We start from the raw sequence: 20,867 nt of genomic DNA, 5'->3' as shown, positions 1-20,867 counted from the left end.
GTCTACCACGAAGACTCTACTACAAGCTTTACAAATGAACTAGTAAAATAATTTTTCCATTTGTCATTTGTACATGGCTCCTTCCTGGAAAACCTTTTATTTGTTAAGCTCAAATGTGACTAGTTAGGAGGTAAAAAAACCAAAACACAAAAAAACCTCCAAAACCCAAAACTATTAGACAGAAAACCCCACAAAGTTTCCCCAAAACAACCAATGAGGATTATACAATTGTCAACACTTAAGGAAAAAAACCACACCTTTAGCAAAATCTCACGAATGAAAACATTTCCCAAAACTCTATTTCCAAGGAGAGGATAAATCTTCTTCAATGTCCATGTCATCACTCATCGAAAAAAATTTTATAGAAAATTTTATTCAACATACAACATTTTCCAGCAAAAAAAGGCAATATACAGGAAGAGGAGTTGTACACTGCGGCTACAGAAACAAAATAAAATACTGGAAAAGAATGTAAAATTAAGTGTGAATTGCTGATTCTATCTTTACTGCACTCAAAACTAGACACGCGGCTGGCATTAGCTCCAAAAGAAAAGGAAGCAGTCTGGGGACTGAAATAAAACTACACACAATGAATATCAACATCAGTGAAATTCACTTGCAGACTCACCCAATAAAATTAACCTCCAAGTGTTAAATTGTACATGTTCATTCATTAAATATACAATTTCTTTTTTCTTTTTTTTTTCTTCTTTTTTCTGTTTTTTTTTTCCTCCTTTTTTATACAAAGTCAACAGCTTACTAAACACTAGTGAGCATGCCCTCTGTTCTAAAAGGCTAGTTCTTGTGTTTTCCCCATCTCTTCCCATGGTAACTAAATTAATGATATTTATAATCTTTTCACTTGCTTTTGCCAACTTTTGAGTGTCATTCTATTTGCCAGAAGATGGCATAATAAATTGCAACGGTATTTATCAATGGTTTGAAAATTTCATCAAAAGACCCAAATATCTCTTTTTTTTTAGGACTCAGGGCATCCACTTGGCAAAACGGGATGCAAAGTATTGACTAAATTAAATGAAAACTAGTTTATTAAAAAAGATTCTATGAAGCTGGAGGAGACAAAAATCCCGAATAAGTGCCAACAATGTACACAATGAAGTAGAGATTGCTATTTATTGATGATGTGAGTTTGTTTTTCTTTTTGCATTTACAAATGCACAAAAATGTCATTTAAAGTATAACTGAAGGAAATAAATCTGATGTGAGTCTAAACATAAGACTTACTAGCTGCAGTGATGGTGAACACCACACTGGGAAGGGCAGCCAGTCAGCTTATGCCATCTATAAACGTACTACAGACAAATAATTTTGCCAATGTCAACTGTTCTACTAAACTCTTCCCTCATTATGCTGACAATTGCCTTGCATTACGTTTACCATAAAATAACTCTCATTGGCATCCAAGCTTTTATAAAAACACCTTCATTTTGCTCAAAAAGGGCAGTCAATAGATACAGAGAAGCCAAACTGAACAGCCTCAACAAAATAAAATTAACATCAGCAGCAAATCCTCTTGCTGAAGACTTCAGATATAGTGCACGTGTACCAAAGTTCTACAGTTGTTAAAAAGGTGCACACACACACTTATTGTTGTCCCTTGCCTTGACAATCTGGTTAAGTAAGTCAGTTATGGATTTTAATAGCTTTTTCAAGGTAAGTGTAGCGACTTCTCTTTGGGGCTTTATTGAAATGGTCAAGCCCTAGCCATGGCCTTGGATGAGACATGTTGCCTAGAAAAGAAAAGAGAAAAACAATATTGAAGTTTTAAGACTAAATTGGAACATTTCTGTTACACAAACGACTTCTGTGTGCCCTGTTCACAGTTTGCTGGGAATGACAGGGGAGGGAAGGAGGCTGCAGAACAGCCCTGCAGTCCACAGCCAACAGGGCACTTTCCTGACCATACTTTCCTTCCAACAATACATTTTACAGCTGTTTCTGGATCAGGCAGCTGTTTTGTCCCTTCTTCAGTCACTTACAGGAGTTTACAGCAGTGAACTGTGTGCTAAAGCAAGAAAACTACTGTTAAAACCTATCAGGCATATCAAGTACCAGCTTTCACCCAAGTGCTGAGCCTGTTTCAAACAGGGAGGTTTCCATCATCAAAATGTGGCAATCTACAGCATTCACTCTATTGTAAGTTATCTCTGCTATTTTAAGCTAATCCTATCACCTGATTAAAGTGGGAATATTTGTTAAATTCATGTAAAATGCAAATAATGTTAATGAATAAAACATGTAACTGACCCTCCTCTTTATTTTCTGAGAAAAAAATGTAGTCATATTTAGATTTAGTCATATTTAGATTGCAAAGAAAACATACAGATTGTTTCACCTGTTCAACCCAATATGATTTTTTCTACTGCTAATTTTCATGAAAAGCCACAGTCCACACCCTTCTTGCAAATGGAAGAAATACTTTTCTAAGATGTCCTCAATTCAGAGCATCACATGTTCTTTGAAGTGAAATGATAAAGGCAGAAACCAAAGAGTCCCCCAGCAAGAAAAGCACACTTACATTCAAAGCCATCAACTGCAACCACTAAAGCATAAAACCCTTGACCTTGTTCATTGCCTGCATCTGCATTTTGGGATCGATTTTCCTCAGTCAAAATTATTTGGTTTTTTGCTTAACGTAATGGTCAATGTCAAATAAAAAGAGAATTGCCAATCCTACTTGAATGCTTTTAGAGAAAAAAATTAAGTCCTACATGGCTAGTGCCAGCACAATCATTTCTATAGTGTACCTTGGCAAAAGCAGAGGGACACCATTGACATCAGCTATGTGAGACTGAGAAATGCCAGAACTTTGGTTCCATCAGTCCACCATGTGTTAGAAATTGGTATTTGTGCAAATTAATTTTATCAAAGTGTATTATATCAAAGGGGCAACTTCCCGTGAACTCTAAAACCTTTTAGTCTTACATTCCCTACAATTCCTACAAATGGTTCAAGTCTTCCCTTTTCCCCTTTCTGACATGTTCTGTACTTTTGTCCTGGTTAGTTTTTCATGTTGTTTTGGCAATACTGGCTCTGCCTTGCTCACAAAGTCTGACAGTTCGTTTCAGACTATTGCCTTTCCCTCCCAGACCCAAAAGAGATGACTCCCAGAAAACAACCAGGACCCTGCTTGCTCTGGGCACACCAGAGAGAGTTTATGTGTCCATGGAGAAATGTCCACCTCTAAGTTCATCTTCCAGAGACTCTTCACAAGCAGTGCAGAGAGAGAGGCCCCTCCAGTGACACACTCCTGGGCTCACACAACTTGTGCAGCTAGAGGCACTCACAGTTTTGACAAATCCCCTCGCAGCTGTGCAACACAGACAGCAAGAGGACTTTATGCTGGGTTCCTGCAAAGTACTCAGTAATACTACAGGTCTAACCCTCTGCAGGTTTTTAAATAAATGGACAATTACAGGATTTCTTTACAAGTGTCACATAAATCCAGAGCACAGCTGGAGAAAACAGGAGGAAGCCTGATCCTAGCAAAACCTACCAACAAAAACCAGAGTTCCTAATTGTCAGAAAAATAAAACTGCAGAGAGCAAGTTGTCCTCGAACTTGTTCCTACTAGACAGAGCAGCTCACAAAGAGGAACACTAAGCTAAGCTAGGACAAAAAAACCCCATGAATTAAAGGCTTTCAATGGATCCCTGACTGTGGATTCAAAGGGGCCATTCCCAATTGTAACACTCAAAAGAGGAAAAGGAGAGATTTAGATTAGATGTTAGGAAGAAATTCTGTACTCAGAGAGTGGTGAGACACTGGCACAGGTTGCCAGAGAAGCTGTGGATGCCCCACCCTTGGAAGTGTTCAAGGCCAGGTTGGATAGGGTTGGGAGCAACCTGGGCTAGTGGGTGGCATCCCTGCCCATGGAGGGCATTGGAATGAGATGGTCTTTTAAGGTGCCTTCCAGCCCAAACCATTCTATGATTCTATTAAAAGACTACTGTGGTGGAACTCCTGAAGGATTAACCTGGTTTCTCCCATGTGTAAACTCCTCAGAGAACAGATCTTTAAGTATCAGTCAAGTAAACAGATGGCAGACCATCCAGAAACAAATGTAGAACAGAGCTGCATTTGTAGCTCGGGGAATCATCTCTTAGGAAAAGAAAATCAAAACAACATCTTATTCACATATGTAATGTTCTTGTTAAGATTCTTCAGATTCATTGCAGGTATCAAGAATGAACAAGTATCCTACCATAAGGATCAAACATTCAAGGGATCAGATGGACAATAAGGATAAGGTGCAAGTGACACTGTAATTCACTTCTGTAAAGTGTGATATACTGATATTTGACCCATTTGGTCACTCAAATGCAATCTTTTAACTCTCAAGGAAACAGATTATTTAGTTACTTATATGCCTATAAAGTACATATCCTCAGACTAACATATACAATTAACAGTGCTCACTGTGCATGCAAGGGTATAGAAATACTTGATTGGTTACTACGTATAACATAGGCCATGAACAAAGTGTTTCTGCATCCTGAGTTAAGGATAATCACATTTTAACAACTGGCAGAGCAACTTCAGCAAGTCAATAGAATAGTGAGGTTGTCTAAAAACTTACCAGGTTGGGACTCAAAATCTTTCAAGTTCACTTCATACTCATCTTCATTGAGATACTGGTGTCGGCCCATCATTACAATGGCAAATTTAAACTATGAAAAGAAAAGGAAAAAAACTAACTGGTAGGACACCACATTAAAATAAAGCTCCAAATCTAAGTTCACAGTATAACTCGCAGCTGGTTATAAGTCATATTCTTTAGGGGTTGTAAAAGGCCAACGTGTAAGAAAAGAAAAAAGTCTTCACAATGATGGTGGTGCTGCTATAAAATACAGTGTCCAGGACGTGGCAGAATTCCCATCCTTGGGAGTTTACAAAGTGCAGTGAGGTAAAACCCTGCACACAACCTGACTTTGAGCCAAGTTCTGCTCCGAGCAGGGATGTGAAGTGGGGGTGGCCTCTAGAGGTTCCACACCAGCTACACTTTTCTGGGTCACTTCAATGTTTTGCTGAGTATCTCGATGCAGTACAGAAATACTATTCCTACCCAACCTACCTAATTATTCTTAGAAAAAGCATAATTTCAGTCAAGCAATCGTTCTATCAATCAAAACCTACACTTATCCCAAGTCTGTGGTTTGCATACTTATTAAAATAAACTCATTTGGGGTCTACAGTCAGCAGTAAAAACTCTCCTAACTTGAAATTACCTTTTCAAATTCTTTTTCTTGTATGTCCAGCATTGTCTGAATCCGCTTCATAACCTCTCTGAAGTGTTCACCCTAATAATTACAACAAGATTTTTAATGTCAAAAAAATCTAGGAAAAACAAGGGAAGCTGCTAATATTTCCTGCTTTGACCTTCATTGAAATATTTTGCCTTAATCTCTCTGTTATTTACAAAATCACACAAATATCGACATCATTCAGTACCACATGAAACAACAGCAAGCAACTTCCTATAAATTCAGCAACTTTAAGTTAAAAACTTAACTTTTAACTTTTTTTAACTTTTAACTTAAGTTAAAAGTCTTATTGATTCATCATAATGCAAATTGCCCCATAAAGTGACCAGGCATTGCCAGTGATATGTGCAAGTCAGGTTAAAGTTAAGAATCAAAGTTAGAAAATTAGCAGCAAAATAGGAATTTGGGGGAAAAAAACCCCAAACAAACCCACAACATACTCTTGCTAAGCATATTGCTACTTTTTGTAGTATGTTTCTGCTCACTGTTTGTGTAAACTGCCCAAAAAATGATGAATGGATACTATCAACTTCAAGATGAATAATATGTATCAACTGTCATACACAAAGACTGCAGTGCAAATGGTTTCCACCAGAAATCACTATAAAAGGTTTACTCTACAGAGATCAAAAATATAGAAATTAGTAAAATTCTATGAGGTAGAGAGATGTGGATGCATTCCTTACTGCCAAATCTTTAAAGGTGGGTAATTTTCATACAAACTAATATACATGACCCAGGAAAAGTTTAGAAGGAAATGGTCGACTACTCCCAGAAATACACTTTGATATTAAAAGGATCAGTGTGACATTCAACTGGAGCAACCACAGAAAAACCTGAGAATTTAAATTAAGCTTTCAAAATTAGCTTTCACTCTTGTATTAACTTCCAGCCCTAGAAGATAAAGCATATCAAATTACAGAAGTTATGAAATGCAAAGTCATCTCAGAAAGAGCTGAAGAAAATAACCTCATTTTCCATAATCACCTGTCTCAGTAAGAAGCCGAACAACCATGGCCTGGCCAACTTTTGCCAACAAGTTCACACTGCAGTTACTGAAGTGGTATTAGAAATAGGGTTCTGTGTTTGTTGGGGGGTTCTGCAGGGGCCTGGGGAATGGGGTAGTACTGATTTAACAGCATTAAAAGTCCTTGTCTGAGGCCAAATACCTGCTTTCTGGATATTGCACAGGCTCACTGAAACACTGAACAATCTGTACATGCAAAAGGGAACTGAATGATTTAAACATAAAAAGGCAGAGACAGGGCAGAACCTCTTATGCAGGAGCCGTATTTTCTTATACACTTGTTACACTAATTCATTTATTTGACAGTACTTTAACAAAACATCATCAGTACAATCCCCCAGGGAGAAAAAGGAAGGCATACTGTACCTGGTGTATCCTCAGCAAGAAGGGAATTCCAAATGTCCCAAAAACCTCTTTGTGGAAATGTGCCACTGTGATTAGCATCTCATTTTCTTTATCTATATCTACCTGGTCCAGAGGAATTTCCTAGATCCAGACACAGAATTAGGACTGCAATCAGCTAAACTTCCCCTAAAAGTACCTTATTAAGTAACTAAAAGCATTATTGATGTCTTGTTACTGATGTAAAACAATTCTATTTAAAAACAATTAAAGGAATCATGTTGTTTGACAGTCTTTTTACAAGAGTCTTCATTACAATTTACATTGGAAACTTTTCTTTTTTTAAATTTCTGATCTTTGAGGCAGGTTAATAGATCTGAATGATGAAAAAAAAAAAATCACACTAAGTAACAAAATTTGCCTCAAGAAGCTCAAACTTCACAGAAAAGGACACAAAGTCTTCTAGAATATTTAAGTTTATAGTATGGAAGTGGGTTCTAAGAATAAACATTTATATCACGAGCCCTCAAGCAAACCTTGGAGTTATTGCCAAGATACTACATGTCCTATGGACATTATTGTTATAATAAGCATGTATAAAAAATTAAAGAATGAAATAATTCTAGGGAAGCAGATGGAACAAACAAGGATCCTTTTAGAACGTCTACTATTAAAAATACATATATATTATCATGTAATCTAACTTGCTGCAGGCATCACAGTACTTGAAAATCAAAATCCAGAAAAAGAGAATTACCACTTGAGAGGGTTTCCTCTTTCAAAGTCAAGTTGCAAAGTTTTTTTAAGAGAATTTATTTACCTCTATTCGAAACGTTCGACTTGTGGCAGGTGACAAACACTCTAACAGCTCATCTTCCTGATGGACACCAATTATTTTGTAACTTACAATTTCTAGCAGCCTTAAAATAAACAAACAGGAAAAGCATTTTTAAAAAATAAATTAAAAACCCCCAAACAATGCAACATTTCTTCCTCAAACCTTGAGAATGATTAGTGCAGTCAGGATGTAAAGTGATGCTACTTCTTTCTTTGTAAAACTTTAAATTCAGTCTTTAGTAAAAATTAAGCAGTAAAGCTACAACAGGTAAATTACTTCTGGCTCATGGCAAAAAAGTCAGTACTTGCCATTACAAAACAAGGCTTTTTAATATAAATTGTTTCAAAAATTCTCTTTACACGACCTCACTTTTAACTCCTGTAACTCTCAAGAAATGAATAGCATGAAATGCTTGAATTGGAAACAATTATTAAATTGTGAGCTAACAAATGCAATTGATGAAACTTATCCATCTCAAGGACGTAACTTCATGAAATACAAAATAAATAATTGTATACAATTTATATTCATAGTTAATAAGAACTCTTTTTAACAGTGGGAATCTGGAAGCTTTTTATTTTTAATACAGTATCAGACCTAATTTGTTAATAATGGTTTCTACAGTATTTTAAATTCTATGGATACTTTTCTGCATAAAATCCACATGATCACATAAAAAGAAATCAAAATCTTCCAGCTTTACCTTAATTTCCCTGAACCTTTTTCAGAGAGTTCTACAACTTTTTTACATTCTTCTAACAGGTCCCGCACACACCCATGCTTATCTGGATATACTGTTATTTCCTGGGGAATTTGAAACACAAAAATCATTAGAAAATCTGAAAATGTAAAAAAACCCACATTAAAACACAGAACACACTGGATTCTTCACTTCATCTAAAATTCATCTGTAAAAGACAACGATTACTAAAAATAACACCTATGTTATCTTCAAAAATTTTTGTTAACAGGCACAATTTTTTTTTCTTTGCGGGTTTTTTCTTGTTGTTTGGTTAGAGTTTTTTTACATAAGGTACAACTTTGTTCTAATTTTGTGTTATTCAGGGACACTGTGTCACCCATAACCACAGCCATACCAGTTTTGACACAGAAACAACAGCAAGTGCCTCACTCACCTCTTCCCTAAACTGGCTATTTAGCCATATGCATTTAAAACTTCTTCTGTTTTCAAAATCAGTTATTTTCATTTTGAGCTAAAGAAAGAAAAGAAAAACACTTTAGGCATACTTTGAATAGGGCAGAATGTTTTTTTTTTAACTCACATCAGTAAAAATAAAAGACTCTTACCTGTTGATAGTAGAGTTTTTTCGGTTGCCTAGGCTTGAAGAACTGCAGAAGATCTCTTAAAGTACCTTCATAATTATGTCTAAGAGGATTACCAGGGCCATCCCTATAACTACAGAAGGAAAGTAGAAAAACATGAGTATGTTTTCCCAATCCACCTCTCCAAAATCCATCAGTGCTCAGCAAATGGAAGCACCAAGAACACTTTTATTGCTGGCTTCCAGTTTCACGTAATTGCTACCACAGCCTAAGCAGCACAACATACAGAGTTTTAGTGATTTTTAAACACAGCTGAGCTGTGGGAACAGAAAAACCATTCACTGTGTGTGTCAACTCTCTTGGATGTTTACAAGCTCACCCTCAGTGCTGCAGGGTGGCAGACCTGCATTCCTCTGGAATTACTGGTATAGCAGCACATGCTTTAGATTGTGGAAGGTTAATTTGCAGAGCCACATGACACAGCAAATTCCACAGTGACCACAGCACTGTAAACTACAAAGAGCTACTCAAATTCCAAGTCTCCTTGATGAGGAAGGGAGATACCCTCAGGTAACTAAAGAGCAATCTACACTTACATGAATACAAAAATATGTAAGCTTTGTGGGTGCATTATTGCTGCAGCACACACAGATAACTACCAATTCACTGTTTTCTGCTAGTTTTACACAGATTCAAATCTAGTGCCTAAGAACACCATTTTAACCAGAAATATCCCTCTGAGCACCTGTGAACTTGCTAAATTGTTGTCACCTTCATAAAACCTTGTTTGCAGACTTTGAGGGAAGAGGGGGGAAATCAGTGAAGTACCTCCTGCATTTCTACTTGTAAAATCAGCAAAACTACTGCTTTTATGTGTATTTGTTTCTGCTCTCCTCCATTCTAGAAGTCTGCATTCACTGAAACCTGCATTAGCTCAGTACTTTATCCCACAGCATAAGGCTTTGAATTAATGATTTTTTTCAATGACACTTACTGGAACTCTTCTAAAACATGCAAATCTTTGAGGCTCTAGAGCCAGACACTGCAATATTCAAACTGCCTCTACAACCTGCTGTGCATTCCAGAATGGTGACATCTTACTGGCAAAGAATTAGTTAACAACCTGGAAAAGGCTACAAAGTAACTGCTACCTACCTATATTTGGGGCTAAATCTTTTAAGGAATAGTTTAGACACAGAACACTAAGGAATTCATCTTACCCTTGAGACTTGAAAAACTGTAATAGCATTGGATCCGTGTTAAGTCTTTGCGCGACTGTCTTTGCAACCTGAAAATAAATTTGGGGTAAGTTCTGAATTATTTCAGACAGTTACGACATAGTTCTACAATCATACACTCAATTCATCCCATGACAAGAACATTATGCTACTGACATTCTGAGAGAAACCCACTGTCTACCCCTCCAAGGCTAAATAAACTAGTACTGTCAGCTTCTGAACAGTTGACACAGAATAAGATATACTACGAAAAAAATGAGGAAACTGGTTTTTTACATTAAATCACTGTCACCCAAAGGCCACAAAATCCACAACAATAGCTCTATTCCTCTTTTGCTTGTTTGGTTGAATTTGTTGTTTGGTTGCTTTTTGCTGTTGGTTTGTTTTGGTTTTTATTTTTTTAATTATATTATTATTATTAGGGGAATAAATAAGACTTGCTCTTTGAAGATTCTCACTCCTTTAATTCACTCCAAGGAAGTTAGCTTGCTTGGAGTGAATTAAAGTAATAACACCGCATTATTCCTATATTTCACAGCACTGCCTCACAGAAGGCATGGGCATTCTCTGTCCATTTTTGCCTTACCAAACTATAAAGACCTTACACTTCAAGTGGAAAGAAAATAAGAGAGGACAACTGGCCAAAAAGCAGACAGTGAGAACAGGATAGTAAAAGTCATCTCTGACTTTCCCTGTATATGCAGGTGCTCAAAGTTTCTGCCTTTGGTGACAGAAAATAAACTGTCTGGTTTTAAGTGATAATTCTGACAAAAGCACCTGAAGGAGAAGTGTAGGGAGCCAAATCCACTCAGGCTCTTAATAGATCAGACCAACTTTATTTCATTTTTTTTAAAGTTTCAATGACCAGTTTTCCTCATCTAAACACCCCATGTCACTCTCTACGAACACAACAGGTTTGATCTGTTAGTGTCACTGAGCATTAAACTGCATCAAGTGAAGAAAGCAATACAGTTTGGTCTACAAAATGAATATTGTTGGTGATACTACAAGCACAACATAGGTATCAATAGATTCCCAAGGTACTTTCCTTCTAATAGCTAAATTTTACATGTCACTTCGAAAGCAAATGCATAAATTCATTAGAATATCATTTCCCTGACAGAGCAGAATGCCCTACCAAGAAAGAATCCTATTATCAAATAACTCATTATTAACAAAACCGGGGAGTTTAGAGCATTTTCTTCTCACAAGCCTTAATGGCTTCCTCAAATTTTTCATTACCACAATGCAAATGGCGCACAAGAACAGATCTACTCTTTTCCAAAGGTAATATAATACCTTTAGAATATATAGGTGTATATATATATATAGGTATATATATATGTATGGAATATAAAGGTAATATAATACCTTTATAATGCACTTGTGAAGGATTGCAAAAGAACAAGGAAACGAAAGCAGAGAAACAGGGCACGTGCCTGAAAGTAATTCATCCTATTGGATAAAGTAACAACAAAGCCTGGGTCGTTGGGGATGGTTTTATCACAGAAAATGACATCCACACGATGGTAGAGGTCTCGGAAGTATTCCTTAGCTGTTGGTAGTTCGCTGTTATCATTTTCTGGGTCATCCCTACAAGAGCAAACAGATGATAACACCATTACATATCACACTGTTACACACACAAACAGCTTGGGCTTTTAAAAACATGTTCTACAGTAAGTCAGCAACAGCTGAGAGATACAGAACTAAAGTTTAGAAACCTTTTTAGAGAGCCACCACTCGTACACAGTAGGACTAATGCAGTCAGTAGTGACCCAGAGCCCTGTGCAGTGCAAGGCCCATCGCCCTCACCTGCTGCGCTCGCCCTTGGCAGTCCGGCCGTCCCCTGGATCCTGTGGTTCCACAGCACCATTCCAGCAGGAGCCATCCCTCCCTCCCACCCTGGCACATCACTGTGTGTCTGTATCGATGCTGCACAGCTTTCCACATAGCCCTGTATCAACTGCTTTGCACAGAGGCCAGATGTTCAACAGCATTCCTTGGCCCACAAAAGCAGAGCAGTAGGCACAGAGGCTGGTTTGGGTCACTCCTGACTGGTACCCCAACTTCTCAGCAGAGAAATAGCACCAGGGTACAAGCTGTGCACTTACCCAGGAGTCAGCAGCCAGCCAAGGGTGCATAACACCAACTGGGTCAACTGGGAATGCGAGTTCCATGGCATGACATGAGAAATACATTCATCTCACATAATCTGGGGTAAGAGTGCTGAAGATAGACTAGCTGGCTTCCACCCACTGTCAGCCCATGGAGAGAAACACAGCAACACAGTTGGGTGTGACCATCAGCAGTGAGAGCACAGAAATGCTGATTTATAGCCCTGACAAGATTATGAAAGATCCCTTTAATGGGTACAAGATGCAGGAGTTCCCCTTTTGCCTCGGAGAAAACTCCGGCTGAAACACCAGTACACCTACAAGTTGGATATGCTCAGGGAGCATCTCCTCACCGCAGACCAGGACACCAGTAAGGAACTAACTGTGAGTGTCAGTAAAAGGGAGAAAGGGAAAGCAGTTTAGTTCAGTTCTAGGCTGAAAGGACCTCCAAGCCAAGAGCCTTGTGCAGTGGCCACAGTACTGAGCCCAAGGTCTGAAATGCTGGAAGGCTCTTTGGTGTCTGAGTTGCAGTGGCTCCATCAAAAAGCTGCACAAATCAAATCCATTCCTGAACCATTCTCTGTAATATTAGGACTTATTTCAGGTTGTTATTTTCCTAAACTAGGATGAAACCTTCTTTTCCTTAATAATATGGCATGTGATAATTAAAGTACTACCAATATTTTTTCATTTCCGTTTTGAATAAACAAATGAGAACTGCTGAGAACACATCTACTGTTGGAACATAATACTTTGCTCTTGTTAAAAATGCTTAGTTAAAGGAAATTCTGCTTTCAAAATGAACCAGGTGATTTAATTGCAATGATAAGCTGCCCCCTTAAAATACATACTTCTGAAACACTATGATGTCGCCATCCATGAGTTCATCCAGAGCTTTATCAAGAGATACATCATAGTCTTGAATCCTTTCTGTTAAATTGGGTTTAACTTCCTGCAATAAAGAACAAAAATTATTGATCACAGAACAAACAAAAGACAAAGGTCACAATAGTGGAGAAATCTTCATGTAAGGTAACCTGTATCTCCTTTTAACTGAAAACAGTGTGTGTGTATATATATATACATACACACACACAAATTAAATGTAATCTTAGCTAGATAGATCTAATCCAGATAGATCTAACTGCTATTGATAAAACTGGCTGCTCATTTTTACCTTTGGAATCTCACTCAAATTGTCCTAATTTTCAAAACTATTTTATCATTACGCTGATAATGTTTTTTAATTAATTTTTTCCAAAATTAATTTTCTACTGATTCAGCTTCCAGGAAGCTTGGAGAGCAGTGATTATGCTCACTTACTCTAAGAGTGCAGGACTTATGTACACCAATTCACTTGTCTTTAAAATAAGTACCAAAAAAAAAGAGAACCCCAACAAAGCCATAATGAAAATGCATGTATTATAAAATATCTATATGCATATTACGTAATTATACTCGTAGGGTGGGATAAAAGCACCTGTCTAAGCAAACTGGAATCAAACTGTAACCCTGACAGTTTGCTCTTTAGGATGGCAGTGTGTGTGCTGCCCTGGAACCACCAGAGAGAGCAGCAGGACTGCGAACAAACTTCCCAATAAAAACCCAGTTCCTTGTTCTTACTCTAGCCAGGGCTTTGCCTTGGCAAGATCTGCATCTTCAGCACTAAATAAATGCAGCAGTTCTGAAGATTTACTATTTGTGTATTTGGGCAGAAATGTGCTAGTAGAGTAAGGATTTTGTTTGCAGACATCTGACTTAGGAAGGAAGGAGAAGATGCAGCATTTTTTCTCAGCTTCACTGCCTAAGGGGAGCACTGAAAATATAATGGTCAATAACATCAGCAACATTAGCTGCTCTTACATGGCAACAGAGATTTAGCACAAATAAGCTACTCATGTAGGTCTTCATGGAGAGATTTTTTTGGTTTTTAAAGCCTCACACTTCCAGCTGTTTAGTATTAAATCTGTTTTGAAGTTAACTATCTGTTACTCTCTTGCAGCACTATAGACTTCAAAGCTACAGGTCACAGTGCTGATGGTTTATAAATCATCATGAGCAACTTTTTTAATGAATAAAGCTTTTTTTTCTTTAGTCATAGTATGTAAAAGACAAAGAAGTTAGGGAAAGTCTGTCAATGCAAACCTCATAGAGGATAAGGTTAGTTTCTTGTGGAAATCCTGCTCTCTCACACATAACTGGAAGCAAGTCACCTATTGGAAAAAAAAAAGAAGGAATGTGAAACACATTGCAGTAACTGCTAATGAGACCAAGCACAGAAAGGAGAGAACCTATTTTGCTACCCTGGAGAAATAGTTTTACAATGCCTAAGAAAGAGCCTTCCAGGCTTCCATCCAACCCAGAAACATATTTTAAGGTTTCCTTCCACTTCATTTGAACAACAACAATATATGTGAAAGACCATTGGAAATTCAAGAGATGAAATAACACCACTCCTTCCCCAGAGAAAAACTTAATATCTTAAAAAAAAAAATTATGGCAGCTAAAATAAAAAATTAGAAAGTACGTACAAGTCAACAAAATGAAAAACTGAAGTATTTTTTCTCAGTGGACATTTGCTGAATTTCTAAAGTGGACCCATATGAAAATCAAGGCTGACACCCAATCCAGTCTGAGGAGCTGCTCAAGCTGCCATAGTGAAAGATTGCAGAGGAAATATTTTTAAAGCTATTGCAAGAGTATATTTCCCAAAATCCATGAAACAGAAGGGAAAACCCCCAAACTGGAGAGCAATATCAAATCACAAAGCTATACAACAAGTCTGAAAGAGCTGTTTTCTGTTGAGCAGCATCTGGTGAGTACAGCAAACCTGTAACCAACAATTAAATGACCACCAACGGTGACGTGCTCAGTCCTGCGAAAAGTGTCACTGACACAGCGTGAGGAAGAAAACTGTCAGGTTCTGGGTTAAATAACAATCTGTTTCTGTGGTGTGCCTTCAGTTTCAGTGATAGAAACATCATTAAAAGAAAAAATACATGCAACCTACTGTCTTTAAAAACCTCCAGTTATATCAAAGAAACTGAATTTCAGAACTCACGTATTTTACAGGATATAGGGGTGTAGATATGTCCACAATAATTCAAACTCCGAGTCTTCGGATCATACATCTTCAGAAACAACATCACATCATCTACAAAGTAAGAAACAAGACTTAATTTTAAGTAAGGGTTGGGGCAGGGAGGGGGGAAGGAGATCACCTAGATATTTTTCTTTACACACTAGTAAGTAAGTATGTGTCTAATTATTTGATGCCCTTAATATATATATATAAATTTATTTAGTGAGGGTGTAAAAACATGCAAAGTATGTCTTACACTTGAAGAGAAATGAAGGAAAAACTGTATGAGAAAAACTACTTTCAGCACTGTAGTAGTTTGATGGTTACATCAACAACATCCTTGAAGAAAGGAGTGTACAATGTTTTTGGAGATATACCCAAAATAGAAGTATTTTGTATTTAGGGAAGGTTTAGCCCATCTGCTTACGATCTTTATCAAACTTGGGTAATGTTGCTCCAGTAGCAGCCATCTCTGGATCTACTGTTTCCAAAAATATTGTCCATGGATTCTCATTGTCACTGAGTTCAATCATCTATGTAGAAAGATGTGAAAGAAGAAAAAAAAACAGGTCTCTGGAGAACATAATACAAACTGATATCTGCATTTTAATCAGATACAAGAAGTTTATGACATTCATGAGTGGGAGAGTTTTGGGGTTTTTAAAGTTGTGTTAAAGGCAGTTTATGAAGTTTTATTAAGAGAAACAACTACAGATATAAAACCACCAAAAGTTAAACAAAGCACTAATGATTGGTTTTATTTAAAATAAAACCTCTTTTTCATTTAAAAATGTACCTACAGCTACCTTTATTATGGCAAGAACATTATTACATGTTAGAAGTAACACAGCAGTGACAGGAGAGAAACCAATCACTGTTTTCTGTGGTATTTAGACACGGTGTTTCACATTTAAAGCAACACATTTCATTGAATCCAGACTTTTGCTCAAATAATGGAGGACTCAAAAAGATATTTCTGTTTTACATCTAACATTAAAAATCATGATCATACTTTTTTTTATGGAAGAAAAATCATGCACCACATTCCTGCTTCCTATCCAAATTAATCCACTAAATCTCAAATCTGTTTAAGTATCAAACTTTACCAGATACAGTGAAATTCATTTTAAGTTAATACCCTGAAAAAACTGATGCCCCGAACTTAGATATTTTGAACGAGAACTAAAAATCATGAATGATGGACAGAAAAAAAATGTCCTCTGTCAGTGACTATTTACCGTTTTATTGCCATCTGCTTCATTATCCAACATTGCAGGTCTTTTTGTTCCATTACTTCTTGCTTGCATTGGCCATAATCTGATTTGATCCTGGGGAAATCCCTAAAATAAATATAAAACCAGTGTCAGGAAACTAAAACAAAGCAAGGAAAAAAGGCTAAGATACTTCTATTAAACCCAAACAGATCTGCTGTGTTAAAAGGTCTAAATTATGACTGCTGGAGAAGGTAAGGGCTATGAAGCAACCATAATGTCATAAAATAAATACATACAGGTTTTCAGCTACAGAAAACTTACCATCGTTTGAGAGAGGTTTTGAACAAATTCTGTGAGTGTGGAGTTTTTTAATACTTTGAAAACAGTGTATTTCACTTTTTCTTCATCATACATATCATTGCCTTGGTGACCACAGAACTGATCCTCTGCCACTATCTGAAAAATGACATTTAAAGGTTACTACTCATATTAGCTCAGCTGCACCATGTAATACCTTCTCCTGATGCTTTACTATGCAACCTCACTGGCTGCCTGGGTGGTGGCCCAGTGCTAACACTATCTGTGTTTGCATGAAGACAATTTGCAAGCACACAGATTATAATTAAATTAAAAAATTGTGATTGATAGTCACATCAGCGCAAGTAATTAAAATATACTAATTCTTACAAATCCCGGACAATTAAAAACCAGTTGTGCTTAGATCCCAGTCTTGGAAACATGTGCTCTAACAATCTTGGCACTTAGAGGGGAAAAAAAAAAAGCTACACAATTATTTTATAGTGTAAGGCAAGGAGGCTGCCTAAACCTTCTCCTGTATTTCCCGGAGCCCCCCTGCACTCTTTGTTAACTGAAACACAAACGCTGCCAGTCTCCCCACAGGAAACAGCTCCAGTGCAAATGCAGAACGAGCCAAACTTCACCAGAGTCTCTACTTATGAACACCAGAAAGAAGATGCAAAGAAATATGGAGGCAAATGGAAAATGGGTTCTATTTTCCTGTGCCAGATGGGCTCTGGAAAGAGCCATAAACGGGGTTCCTTAAGGCAATTCATAACGATCTAGTCCATCTGGCTTTTCCAAAAAGATAATTGCAAATATAAGCACTCTCTCCTTCTGCTTCTACTTGATGAGCTCAGTTTGGCAGAAGTCCAGGCTTGCAGCCTATGGCTAGATACATTCTAATTTTAGAAAATAATTCCTGAAGGAGATAAAAGTGCAGTGGCAGGGCAGCCATTTGAAATAACCTGGTCCTTTTCCTTTCACCTGAACTTACTATTTTTACTGACAAGCACATATATCCAGAAATGTCTATAACAGACAGTACTGTGTGATTCATTAGGATTCTTTGCATATGTAAATATACTTACAAGCACTAAAATAATAATTTCACTTCAAACACTACTTCAGAGTAAGTTAAAAGAAAAGGAAAGAAAAATCAAGGTTTGTCTCAGGTGGTTTAACATTCTGAATTTTCATGGTAAGGCAGTTGCAACTTAATCTGTTTCAAAAGCTGACCTGCACTTGCATATAGAGGTGAGCTTCCTGCCTCTCCTTCCTCTTCTGAGCTTCTATCCTTTTTTCTTCTTGTAGCCTTTCTACAAGTTGTTGAGGAATATCATGGTCAGTGACAGGCTGCAAAACTTCACCTACAAAGCAGATTTTATTATGTCATTTCAAGATGTACATCAAACAGCGCTTCTTTTCATACACATTTGACTTTCCTCTGACTTGAAGTCAAAACCAGCTTTCTTCATTGTATAATTAAAAATATCATTTGAAATCATCATACTTTGGCAAAAGCAGCTTTTTCTATCCCAAGCCAAAACGCACTACTTCCATAAAATATGTATCACAGACTTCTGAATTAAACATTCAGAATTAAAAAAATATTTACTACTGCTCCACTTTTTAGCATACATATATCTACATATTTATAATCAATTTGATTTAGGTTCCATTACTGAAGTTAGGTCAGTAAGTTCTCCAACCTGTAAAAAAACCAACGTCTGAAGCACTTTGCAGACGCCCAGTCCTGCCTTAACTGCGCTAAAAGGCAGCCCTAGGTTAGCACACACTTTCCAAATGTAAGAGGAAGGCTGGCTGATCCCATGGGATTTTTTCAGAAGTAAATTATAGCCCTAAATCCCTGTTTTTAAATGCACCTTTGAGCACACACACAGACAGAGGACACCTACTGAGTTTGGACTCCCTGATGTAGACCAGCATGTAGGCGTTGGTGCAGTGCCGCACCGACAGGTCGTCGTCGTGACCCCCGTAGTTGTGTTCAATTGCTTCCTCCTTTGTGCATCTTGACACAACATCATCGTCAAATTTACACCACTGGAGAGAAAATTTTATATCAATATAATTTTACACATAAAAATCGTGTTCTTGAATGATAAATTAATCCTATTTCTGGCACGGCTTCCAGCTCTTTGAAGTAACTGAAATTACTCTTCAAGCAGCGTGACTTTTAAAAAAAGATCTAGTTCAGTGTAATTTGTGCTACCTTCTACTTGTGCTCAGCAAAAGGAATTCCAAAAATACCAAACCTTTGCTGAAGCATTTGAACATTTTACACTGAATATCAGAAGCTTTTCTTCAGACTGTTATTCAAATATCAAGTATTTCTGTATGAAACAGAAAATTGACTTTATTTGTTGTAGAATAAAATAAAAAACAGAGATGCACAAGACACCTAGTAATTATTTGTATATTTAGAGAAATTTACATCAAATTTTAAATTTAAACAATAAAGTCAATTGAGAACAAATGACAAATAGCAACAAATTAACAGTAAAATCTGACTTTTACTGTGAATAGTCAGGTATACACAAAAACAGTCAACTCAAGGGAAGAGGCACTTGACCTATAAATGTCTGATCCAATCAAGTCACCTAAACCTGTAACAGTGGGACATGCAAACATGCTGAACTTCTGAGTCACAGAAACATTTGAAATGTTCATATTTGCTTCAGCAAAGTCAGCCTGAAAAAAAAATTGCTGGATAAAATCAGCTTGAAGCAGAACTTTAACACATACACACATTGATGAAGGGATTCCCTTAGTCAGAGGTCTTTTGCTAGAAGTGAAGTGTGTCAGCAGACTTTTCTTTCAGGGTGCAAAAATTCCAGAAGATTTGCCCACTCTGAAAACTCCATGTACACATTTGCAACACACAAACACTTGTGTTTAAGGTGCTTTTCAATACTCACTTTGCCATCGCCCTTTGGATTTAAGTAAACAACATAATGTCCACCATGGTTATCTCCACTGTGGACCAGGACTGCATGGAGGATGTAATTCGCAGGATCTTTAGGATCTGTTTTTTGCAAAAATTCATCTAGTGGCAACTGTTCAGGAAATTCAAACCTAGTTTTGAAAAGAATTAAGGGAATTGTATTTGTAGTTAAGACAGACACAGATTATTAAGCACTACTATGGAGCACTGTATGTACTCCCAAAGCAAGTTGCAAAAATTGAACACATTACTGTTACAATGCTATTTCTCTCCAGGACATACTGCATACAGTGGCAGAATTTATACTGTTTTAATATGGAATAAAAATAATCTTTGCAAGCACCTCTGGAAAAGTATGCCCTCGGTAACAAGGGTAAGAGCATTTTAACTGAAATAAGGCTGGTTTGGATTCACTGTGTCAAGATAAAAGCTTTAAAATATGCTATTTTCTGACAAATACAGCTTTCCTAGCACAGCTACCACTGGACTGGAATATTATTTTGAAATGCCTTACAGCTGCTGCAGTCTCACCTTGGTGAGGCTGAAAGCACTGCAATACAGATTTAGTTTACAACCAGAAACGTATGTCCTTTAGAAATGATCACCCTCTACTTACAGTGAGGGGGCAAATGGCTCTCCTTCCATCTATGGAAACAGATGGAGGGAAAGCAGATAACTCCTTATTCATCCTTACTCTTGTGGCAGCCTATCCACACACAAACAGGATTTTGGCAAGTTATTTCTGGTAAAATACATTCACAAGTCCAAATTCTACAATTAAAAAATTTACCAACCAACCCAAAAAACCCACAAATTAAACCAATCAACCAACTTACCTATCATTTATCTTGATGTTTTGGTCAGTCTGAGGATCATACATAAACCTCATGAGCTGTAGGTGTAATACTGGTGGCAATGTTAGGAACTTCACACCTTTCTCTGCCTCCTAGACATTTTAAAGGAAATAGAGGGTTGAAATTGGAAGATTTTTAGCAACTCAAAATACTTGTTTGCTGCAGACACTCTTCCTATGGATTTTCATAGGCTTGATGACACAATGGGCACCAGCACCAAAGAATGGTTCAAAACTTGGGTGAAAGTAAACTACCCCAATGCTACACCAACCTTCTCATGAGCTACTACAGTAACACAAGAACTCAGTTATTTTAAATTTAGGC

General features: G+C 37.2%; 1 protein-coding gene across 1 annotated transcript in view; it reads right to left on the bottom strand.

Annotated features, from left to right (window-relative positions):
* Window positions 1-352: 352 nt before the first annotated feature.
* The window catches only part of USP7 (ubiquitin specific peptidase 7), a 69,714-nt gene continuing 49,199 nt past the window's right edge, over window positions 353-20,867 (bottom strand). Inside the window, exons 12-31 of the mRNA XM_027684016.1 lie at window positions 20,526-20,635; window positions 19,664-19,820; window positions 18,644-18,788; window positions 17,964-18,094; window positions 16,749-16,883; window positions 16,452-16,553; window positions 15,641-15,746; window positions 15,193-15,285; window positions 14,277-14,344; window positions 12,983-13,083; window positions 11,454-11,607; window positions 9,997-10,064; window positions 8,801-8,909; window positions 8,629-8,706; window positions 8,196-8,296; window positions 7,475-7,574; window positions 6,679-6,798; window positions 5,250-5,321; window positions 4,601-4,691; window positions 353-1,751 (exon numbers count right to left, since the gene is read on the bottom strand). Coding sequence (XP_027539817.1) covers window positions 1,645-1,751; window positions 4,601-4,691; window positions 5,250-5,321; window positions 6,679-6,798; window positions 7,475-7,574; window positions 8,196-8,296; window positions 8,629-8,706; window positions 8,801-8,909; window positions 9,997-10,064; window positions 11,454-11,607; window positions 12,983-13,083; window positions 14,277-14,344; window positions 15,193-15,285; window positions 15,641-15,746; window positions 16,452-16,553; window positions 16,749-16,883; window positions 17,964-18,094; window positions 18,644-18,788; window positions 19,664-19,820; window positions 20,526-20,635 — 2,148 coding nt within the window. The 3' untranslated portion in view covers window positions 353-1,644. The remainder of the gene's footprint in view (window positions 1,752-4,600; window positions 4,692-5,249; window positions 5,322-6,678; window positions 6,799-7,474; window positions 7,575-8,195; window positions 8,297-8,628; window positions 8,707-8,800; window positions 8,910-9,996; window positions 10,065-11,453; window positions 11,608-12,982; window positions 13,084-14,276; window positions 14,345-15,192; window positions 15,286-15,640; window positions 15,747-16,451; window positions 16,554-16,748; window positions 16,884-17,963; window positions 18,095-18,643; window positions 18,789-19,663; window positions 19,821-20,525; window positions 20,636-20,867) is intronic.

Source organism: Neopelma chrysocephalum, unplaced genomic scaffold, assembly GCF_003984885.1.
Source record: "Neopelma chrysocephalum unplaced genomic scaffold, ASM398488v2 Primary Assembly neopelma1_65b, whole genome shotgun sequence".
Classification (NCBI taxonomy): domain Eukaryota; kingdom Metazoa; phylum Chordata; class Aves; order Passeriformes; family Pipridae; genus Neopelma; species Neopelma chrysocephalum.
This window is presented reverse-complemented; position numbering and strand designations above follow the sequence as displayed.